We start from the raw sequence: 10749 nt of genomic DNA on the forward strand, positions 1-10749 counted from the left end.
AAGAACATAAGACAAGGAGAGCATTGTGCAGGTGTATAGTTAGTGAGAATTATCGGTTAATGGGTTGTATTAACATGGAAATTGCAGTTTTCACTCCAGATTCTAACTCCAGTTATCTCCTGCTTGTTGCTTGTAACCAGGGCCACTTAAGAAACAGGGCCCAAGAGATCCAAGGCTCAAGCAAGCTAGTACTATAGAGATGAGTGTGTGTGTTCCTAGTAGAACATTAAAACACAGACAATCAATAAGACATATTTTTTATTGTAATATTAAATATTAAAATGGAGAAAGCAACTTCTTAAAAAGCTAGAACAAATGGTAGGAAAATTATATAAGTTGGCCTCATTTACATAGTAAATTTATTGTTTTCATAAAATAGATATCATCTGATTAGGGGTATTCTAAGATTTCTGTACATTGCTGAATTTATAAATCCAAAGCATTTTACCCCAACTGTATAACCTATTATATACAGGACATAGGTGCCATAGCACTCAAAAACTACCATAAAAAGCTTCTTTAACAAATGCATAAATGCTTTGTTAATAATTCCCTAAATTGGAGCAAAATTGTTGGTTCTAAAATGTAAAGCCAGTATTATTAGCAATACTTGTTTGAAATATGCAGGGACTAGTGTTTATCATTTCAGTTAGTAGAAATCCTACAATTCCTGCCATAAAATATTGTTTCTTTAATAATTTAACAGTTAAAAAAATAACCTGAACAAAACTGGAGTAAGTTGACTTCTAAAATAAAAACGAATATTAAATGTTGACGCTTTTCAAATATGCATTACTGCCAGGTGACTGTATAGTAACCAATGTCAGTTTATTATATTCTACACACATACTTCATAATTAAACACTCCTATGTCTGACTTTTTTTAATCCCAGTATAGGTTTGTATGATGCCTTTTGAAATTACAAATGAAGTCCAGTTCAGAAGCGCATATCTGATACCCTGGATACACACATCCATTGAGTCTAACTCAGCAGACTGTCAAGGGTAAAAACGTGTGTTATTCTGTGTCATTTTGCTGTATTTCTTTTAATGAATTTGTATCCACCATGTTTAATGTGGCATAATTGTATGACAAGCACACATTAAATTAATAAATAAAAAATAAATTATATATTATTTTTTTAAGTAGATGAAGTTATTTAAAATAACTATGGCAAACTTGAATATCTTGCTATATATCTTAAGCATGAAACAACAATTTAAGCTCAATTTGTGTACAGGGAATGTACGGGTTGGCAGAGAGCTTTTTTTCTTGGCAATAATTATTTTAAGCCAAGACAATAAGCACAAATAAGTTTAGCCTAAAATGGTAATACACATGTACTTATACCATTTTGTACTGAGGTAACAAAACTTATATGAAAATACATTAAGATGAATGAAACTCTAATAGTCTGGCAGTTTTAGTTTCTCAGTGCTACTGAGGAATACAGATAAATAACTAGAAATCACCATCTTCAAAATCTGTACTGTGACCCCAGAAGAGGGTATCATCAATAGGAGGTGAAGGGGGACAGCTCGGATGCATATGAACATTGAGTAGCTGAGGAAAGAGTTCACTGGTAAAGGAGTCCTCCCAAATGTGATCAGAGTTCAGAGGAGAGGACAAGTCACTGAAAGGTGAGGCAGATCCTTCATACCCAGAGTCACTGCCTGTGTCCAGGATGCCTGCTGGTTTCTCCAAGTGGTTCTCAGAAGAGGACAGCAAGCTCTGCATCCCAACATCAGGGATAACGTCTTCTTGGGGTTCCTGTTTCACGCAATTTTGGTAGTCTGTAATGTCATCAGTTGATGGACTAAAAGTTGCTTCCTCCATTTTAACTACAATGCATGGCTCACTACTTAGCTCTAAATCTTGTTCAGAGCCCAAAGGCTTGGTATACACGTGATCAAAACGGATCAGTTCATTAATGGCCTCCAGCTTGGCTGATGGGGTCCCCACAGGAGAAGATGGGGAGGCTTGTATGGGATCGGATTTGTCTCCTTTGACCTCTTCCTGTGGGCTCCAGGGCAATGTTCCTTCACAGGTAAGCAACAAGTCTGTGTCCAGGCTTTCCAGAAGGCCCAGTAAGAGATCAGACTGAAAAGAAACAGATATATAAAATGTAAGTAATGTTTATTACAATTTAAAGCTGTAGATTGCAGCAGTTTATATATATATATATATATATATATATATATATATATATATATATATATATATATATATATATATATATATATATATATGTGTGTGTGTATATATATATATATATATATATATATATATTTTATACCAATATCAGCTGTACACAATAAAAGCTCAAGGATATAAATATATATATATATATATATATATATATATATATACACACACACATATATATATATATATATATATATATATATATATATGTGTGTGTGTATATATATATATATATATATATATATATTTATATCCTTGAGCTTTTATTGTGTACAGCTGATATTGGTATAAAATATATATATATATATATATATATATATATATATATATATATATATATGTCTTTCAATCTTCTTTCATTCAAACATCTAAAAGCTTGACAGGGCTTTCAAATTTCACTGAAACAATACAGTGTGAGGCAATCCTACAATGTTCTTGCTTTAGAAAGGAGAAAGCCACTATGACCTTATTGAAATCAACATATTTGCTTGTCTAAAAGATTTTTAAACGAAAGCTAGTTGTTTACTGTCTGTGAGTGAACCTTGTCAAACAATACACTACAAAAGCTTTAAACAATAAAAGGGACTGATATAACAGACAGAACACAATATTTACTAAACTCTACAGTGATGAAAAACCTGTGTAACTCGAACAAACAAATAGCCCTTAGCCACTAATTAAATTGCAAAGAACTCTCCAATCTGATTACAGGTCTGAATTTCAGAAAGATAGACTTCTCCTCACCTCAGAGTCTGAAGAGTCAGGGCTGTCAGGATCCATGTGGATATGGTCAGGTTCTGAGACTTCTGGGCCTGCTCCTGCTGCAGAGGGGCACGTAGTCTGAGTGCTGCGGACTCAGCGGACCCGGTCACAAGTCTGACCTCATCCATTCTGGACTTAACTAGAACCTGGAGATAAAAGGAGACCATTAGCATAAGGGGTTAATCTCAAGAGCACTGAGGACAATGTTTACATATGCTACTTAATTATCACTATAGTCTCACTTTATAAAACAAGGCAGATAAGGACTAAAATTATTTTATATTTGCAGAATAGTCTGTACAAGTTTAGTGCTCAGTTAAAGGGACACTAAATTAGTTAACATGATATTATAAAAACAAATGATTCTTGAAAGCTATGTGCTAACCCCAATATCAGTTAATTGCATACACCAGACATGTCCTGTTGAGGAGCAGTATTGCACTTGGCTCCTGAGGACAGATTTCACTATGTGCTAAACCCCTCGGTAGAGGTTACAAACCATGAAAGCATTTGTTTAATGATAAAAATGTTTAAACAAACTAGTTTTATTACAGTTAATAAGGTCTTATTACCTACAAGTAAATTGGCTACAGGAATTTTGGAAGATTGAAAAAACACAAGAAAAAATAGTTATACATAGTTACAAAGTTACTAACCAACAAACTTAATCTGAGAGTCAGAATAGAGTGTTCACTGGTTTAAAATACATATACTGGTCACAGGTTGCATCACAACTTAAAGGGACAGTTTACTCAAAAATGTTCTCCCCATTAATTTGCTCCCAATGATCCAATTTACCTGCTGGAGTGTATTAAATTGTTTACAAGTAGCTCCTTTACCCTTATATTGGCATTTGAAATAGTTGATTTAGCATGTGGTATCCCACCTATGCTGAAAGTTTGTGGCCGCAGGTCCAAGCTATAGATAAGCTTTGTAAACACAGCCAGCAGAAGAAATTACACTCCCAGTGGGATATAGCAGAGATAAGGTAATAAAATGTTGATTCTCCATTGTTCTTTCCAAGTATTGGTGATTGGTTTATAGACAGATATAAGATGTATATGTATACAATGTGATACAGTAATAATATCTTGTTATACCTACAAGCTCAACCCATTTTATTAGGTTGTGGCTTCAAAACACAAAATCAGAGCTTTAATATACACAAATAAACCTTAAAAAGCTAATTTTCATATATTTTTTTTACTCTGCAGTTGGTAAAAAAGAAAGGGAAAAACAATTTTATACTGCCCCTTTAACAGGTTCACGTTAAAGGTTACGCAAACAGAAAATGACTAAACATTTGTGGAACCGCCCTTACTTACTAGAAAGGATTTGCATATCCTGGAAGCACAAGGAAGTAACAGGGATCTAAACCAGCTTTATTTGTTTGCCCCTCCTGTCACACAGATTACTGCCTGCAGCCTTTATCCAGATCACAAGAGAACAAAGTTTGCAGGGAAGTCATTGCATAGTCTTGCAAAAGTAGTGACAATTTACGCCTACCTCTTGTTTGTACCTTGTATTAGAGGTCATGTGTCTTTCTTTTTTTTTTACTTACATGTACAGAATGTCTATGCACTAAATATATGTATGCTTTACCAATTTTAACAAAAATGGGATTAAGCTAGAGACAAAGATTTAAACTGGGTGTTTTTGAATGGATGAATGGTTCTTGAAATGTGCTCTACATTAGAGATTGCAAACATTGCTATAAATGGCATAATATTAAAGTAAACTATTGCAATTTTCCTGTCCTATTGCTAAATCCATTGTTTTTTTAATACAGTTAAAAAAGGGGAGTCTTCTGTCTGGCCGTAAACTTTGAAAATATCTCTTCTGTAAACAATTCATCTGTAGCAAACCATACGCCCTTGTATAACCAATCTGTGACTGAACTGGTATTTATATAGCCTACTCTTAAAGGGACAGTATACTGTAAAATTGTTTTTCATTAATGTGTTTCCAATTACTTGTTTTACCAACTGCAGAGTATAAAATGTATGAGAATTTGATTTTTAAGATTTGTGTATACGAAATAGATAATTTTGTGTTTTGAAGCCACAACCTAATAAAAAGAGTTAAGCTTGTAGGTATAATCAGATCATTACTTTATCACATTGTGTACATATACAGGTTTCTCTATTTTATATCTGTCCATAAACCAAAGACCAATTCTTGGAGAGAACAATGGAAAATTAACATTGTATTACTTTATCTCTTCTATACCCCACTGGGAGTGTAATTTATTCTGCTGGCTGTGTTTACACAGCTTATCTATAGCTTGGAGCTAAGGCCAGAAACTTTCAGAATATGTGGGGATACCACAGGTTAAATCAATCATTTTAGATGCTAATATAAGGGAACAGGAAATACTTGTAAACAATTTAAGTAGGTAAACTTTGTAAACCTTCAGTAGGTAAAATGGATCATTGGGAACAAATGAAAGGGGAGAATTTTTTTTAGTAAACTGTCCCTTTAAAGACACGTATGTTGTACTAATGTCACAGGGTGAAAAAAAGCACACAGCACTAGAGTAAGTACTAGGGATACATCCAGAAAGACAGTTACCTCAATCTCTTCCTCGTCATTAACTTCCAGGGCACAGAGGCCCAGTCTCTGTCGTAGCTCTTGGTTTTCTGTCACCAGGCTGTGTGACTTTTCCCGTAATATCTCATTTTCAATCAGGAGTTTCTCATTCTGCAAGAGATCAGATGGTATTTTCATTAGGTACAAGGAGTGATTTAAATGCAAATGGCCAGACACACCATTATCTGATAATGTAAAGAGGATAACAAGGACTTTTATTTTAAACTGGAATTTAAATTAAGTTAGGGGGAAAACACTTAAAAGTCACTGTAGACCAATATCTGGCAATTTTAGGATGTGTTAAGACAGTCAATTCTGAAGAATCTATTTTAGCCTTGGAAAACCCCTTTATCTTCCTGGTTGAAACTGATAATAAGTACATGAACTGAAGATTTACTAAATAAACATAAGTAATATAGTTTGTGGTGAAGACATTAAAATATTCTACCAAAAGCCCAATTTTATAGAACACTTAAAGGGACAGTATACTGTAAAATAGTTTTTCCCTTAATGTGTTTACAATTGCTTCTTTTACCAACTGCAGAGTAAAAATGTATGAAAACTTGCTTTTTAAGGTTTATTTGTGTATTTTAAAGCTCTGATTTTGTGTTTTGAAGCCACACCCTAATAAAATGGGTTGAGCTTGTAGGTATAATCAGATCTCATTACTGTATCACATTGTGTACATATACTTGCTTCTTTATCTTATATCTGTCCATAAACCAATCACCAGTACTTGTAAAATGAGCTTTTTAAGGTTTATTTGTGTATATTAAAGCTCTGATTTTGTGTTTTGAAGCCACAACCTAATAAAATGGGTTGAGCTTGTAGGTATAACAAGATATTATTACTGTATCACATTGTATACATATACATCTTATATCTGTCTATAAACCAATCACCAATACTTGGAAAGAACAATGGAGAATCAACATTTTATTACCTTATCTCTGCTATATCCCACTGGGAGTGTAATTTCTTCTGCTGGCTGTGTTTACAAAGCTTATCTATAGCTTGGACCTGCGGCCACAAACTTTCAGCATAGGTGGGGATACCACATGCTAAATCAACTATTTCAAATGCCAATATAAGGGTAAAGGAGCTACTTGTAAACAATTTAATACACTCCAGCAGGTAAAGGGGATAATTGGGAATAAAATAAAGGGAAGAACATTTTTGAGTAAACTGTCCCTTTAAAGGGACATTCCAGTCAAAATTAAAATGCACATATATTTATTACATCTTTGAATAGAAACATATTTGCAATATACATGTATTAGCAAAAATGCTTCTAGTAAAAGTTATCACTGTGTTAGTGTTAATATTTTTCTCTGCACGTGCATGTGAAACATAGCTAGATATTGTCACTGCTTCCGCATGTTTAATAATTCAGCTGATCAGATCATCAGTGGGGCTTGTATCATGTCAGTAATGAACAAATTGAGTAATTACCAGATGGTACCCGCACCTTAGGCTCTCTGAGCAAGTGCTGTGTTTAAAATGCTGGTGCACGGTGCATACTTAAATACACTTTTGAAACAGCTATAACTTTTATTAGAAACATTTTTGCTAATGCATATATATTACAAAATTGCTTGTGTTCAATACCGAAATACACCCATGTGGTTTTCAATTTTGGTTGGAATATCCCTTTAACCTGTCACAGAGTTTCTCACTCTGGTGCTGACGGCTCAGTGTCATGAGCACTCTCCCACCTTGAGGGAGATCTGGGGGCTCCTTACTGCTCTTACCCCGGCGATCGTGCCTGTAGAGTGACAGGCATTGCCGGGGCTTCACGTGATGTGGGTGACATCACGCGCAATTACGCGATGACGTCACCGCTCAACTTTATTTATACTTAACAATGTTAAGTATAGGAGGAAATGGCATGCTGCTTAGAAGCCTGTATCTCAGGCATCTAAGCAGCTACAGAACCCCAAGACCCACTGTTGGAAAGGTAATCGCCTAACCTTTCCAACAGTGTAAGTCTTGGGAGTCTGTAAAAAAAAAAAAAAAAAGGTAAAAAAAAATTCAAAATTCAAAAAAAGAAAAGAAAATATTAGCACCCAGGTGGGAAATGGGTGGGAAATGGTTTAGCAGCCAAAGGGTTAAAGGATAAAAAGTGATCTTCATATCTCAAAATAAAAAAAAAGAAAGATAAAAGCTATACTGTAAATCTCCTTATGTAGACCGTCTTGTTGTATCATATTGGGTAGCCAAAAGAGCTACTTTTTTACAATAAAGGCTACCCCTTTGCACAAGGTATCATCAATCCATTTTCCCTCCATTGCTAAAAGATATGACAAATTATGTTCTCTTACCTCCATTTCTAGATCCACTACTTGCTGTTCAAGTTCACCCATTCTGGCTTTTTTCCTATCACGAGCTGTCTGTGCTGCGACTCTGTTTTTTAATTTCCTATTGAAAAATAAGGTACAAATGAAGATTTTCTAAAAATGACAACATAGATGCTTTTAGTGGTTAGAGAGAATGACAAAGGCAACCTTTTTAAAAAGGAAAACTATTGTTTTAAAGTGATGTATATAAACAGCTGTAGTAGATGTCTGTGTTGAGGGGGGGGGGGGTTGGTTGTTTTTTTAACAAACATTTTCCATGGCAAAAGCCATTACACAGTGTTGCATCAGCTGTAAATTGCTGTTGAGTTGGAGATAAACAGTGCACAGACTCAGGGTTAACAGGAACATGATCTGGCAATACTAATCTTAGCACTGGCTGAGAACAGTATTTCATCTTAAATAAACAATGTAAAAATTAAAGAACTCCGCTCTTAGACAAAAAACAACAACTTATATACATGGGGTTTTCCTCTGTGTTGAGATACAGCCTGTAACATTTCTAGTTAAGGGTGTTTCTGTGGAATACTAAGGATAATGTAAAATATTCTTTTAAACAGTGAACATTACATATTTTGTTGTAAAGAAGAAGAATAATGGTTCCCTCTTCCTTTAACATCTGGATAGCAAAGATGGTTGTAGCTCTTTTTACAAGGCATTGCAACATTCTCTATTTGCAAGAATACACTTGAAAATACTTCCTCAATTTGATTGTGAAACAGATATATATATATCAAAACAATGTGAAATTATATATTAGATTAGGTATATCCTACAATGCAGTTCTCACGTATTTTCTGAAATAATATTCACCAGATTTTAACATTTCTACTGATGGACAGGCTGTACAAACCATTTGCTCAAACTGTAACCTTACAAAAAGGAACTTGGGACAAAGTTTTGAAGCAAAACATGTTCTGCTTTCTGCAGTTAACAACAGTCTTTTGTACCTAACACATTATTTTCAGTTAATTAAATAGCACCTAAAGAATATAAGTTCCACAATGGTAATTTTATGTTAGTCTTTTGTTAAAGAATATTAAAAAACTATAAGAAAAATACCAGAATGTTTATCTAAAAAAAAAAGAAACCATGACTGATTGTTTTGTCAGTTCAGTATATGTGAAAAAGAAAATGTGGTTGCAAACCAATAACATATGGGGTTACAACAAGAAATATGCTGAAGGAAAGGTTCTGTGTTTCACAATTACTAAATATAGTAACATAACAGTTATCTTAACATTTTAAAATCAGGGTGTCCTTTTCCATTCATACTCATTGCTTTGTATCAAATAGCCTACAGATCTATACAGCAGTATCGTCCAATGTCACATACACATATCTCTCATGGCTGACTGATATGACAAATATCTCACAATCTAATACTTTGTAGAGGGGATGGAGAAAGAGAGGTATATCTATAAAATGCTTCTTACTATGAAACTAAGGAATTAAGGATAACAAGCATTTACTACGGACTCTAAAATAGAGCACACCGTCATTTTCCAAACAAGTCTTTCAGCTCCGCAAAAGCACTAACTACAAAGCCAGAATTCCAAGAAAAGGCTGTTTTACTGAAAGTGACGTCAGTGAAGCCAGCTCCCTTCTTGCCACGCAGGCAGCAGCTGATTGCTCATCCTCCCACTCCCTGGGATATTACAGGAATGTAAATCAGTGTCACCCCCGTATACGATATGGGGGTCGTATTAAAATATATATATACAGACACAACTTCAATGTATAAGCAGACTTAACTTTACCAAAGACACCTATTGATGGTGATCATAGATAATCTTGTATTTCATTTAAACTATGGTCCAGCAATATTCTTTACATCCCTGACAACCGAGGGGCTCCCACGGCTCTGCTGGATATATAGCCCCTCAATGTAAGAGTAACAAACGGACCATAGATCACACAGAATGACGTCAAAGGGAATGACATCTCGTCAGTATATTCTAGAAAGCTGGAGATCTAATTCTGGAAACAAGGATTAATCCACACAAGGATCAGGTTATAGCCCCTACATCCAGACAGCGACTCTATGAAATCATACAATATATATATACATATATACACACACTACCCCCCTTAGTCAGATTCCCAAGTGACATTATATCCACACTGTAACCGCACCTCCTGAGCGCTTTCTCCTCTGGGCTGAGATGTGTGAGCCGCTGTCTTTTCCTGGGGGGGTGTTCGCTGCTTGCTGACTCCGGGCTACCCGGGCTGTGCACTGGCACCATAATGGCTCCCAGAGACCCGGTCTGACAGTCACTCTGTTCCGACTGATGCCCGGGTATAAAGATGACTTTGGATGCTCCCACGACCACCATGTCCGGGCGCGTTTATTACGGGGTTAGGGTATAGGGAGGGGGTAGAGGAGCTCTCTGTCACAGGGATACTTAGTTACTGACTGCTCCTTTTCTGTCAATGCATATCTACCCAGCGTGTCCCCTCCCTATTGGATAAATCGTATGACATCACGAAAGTGCAGGCACCCCATTGGTTCAACTAGCAGCTCTTATCACTCTGCGTTGGCAGGCTCAGGCTGTAGTGTCGGGGTGTTTTGTGAGGGAGAGGGCAGTGTACGTTAAGGGGGCAGGCACCAACAGGGCGCTGTTTTGTAGGGGGAAGGGGCCAAGCAATGGACGAACATATAGTGGGGGTGGCAGATGAGATACTGGGCGCTGTATGCATATATACAGGGCAGGTTTTTTTGTTGTTTTGTTTTTTTTGTGGGGGGGGGGGGGGGGGAGAGTGAAGATCCTGGTGGCAGGGAATGAGTTTACTGGAAATTATACTGCTATTTCGCCTCAGATCCTGTTACCAAGACCA

The 10749-nt window shown here is 35.9% G+C and overlaps 1 protein-coding gene across 1 annotated transcript; it reads right to left on the reverse strand.

Moving 5' to 3' along the window:
- Positions 1-241: 241 nt before the first annotated feature.
- XBP1 (X-box binding protein 1) lies at positions 242-10354 on the reverse strand. The gene is given in 6 exon segments (XM_053701669.1): positions 242-2101; positions 2951-3034; positions 3037-3114; positions 5540-5668; positions 7879-7975; positions 10048-10354. Coding segments are annotated over 6 exon segments (1227 nt in total). The 5' UTR covers positions 10248-10354; the 3' UTR covers positions 242-1462.
- Positions 10355-10749: the final 395 nt, after the last annotated feature.

The sequence above is a fragment of the Bombina bombina genome, chromosome 2 (assembly GCF_027579735.1).
Source record: "Bombina bombina isolate aBomBom1 chromosome 2, aBomBom1.pri, whole genome shotgun sequence".
In the NCBI taxonomy this organism is placed as follows: Eukaryota; Metazoa; Chordata; class Amphibia; order Anura; family Bombinatoridae; genus Bombina; species Bombina bombina.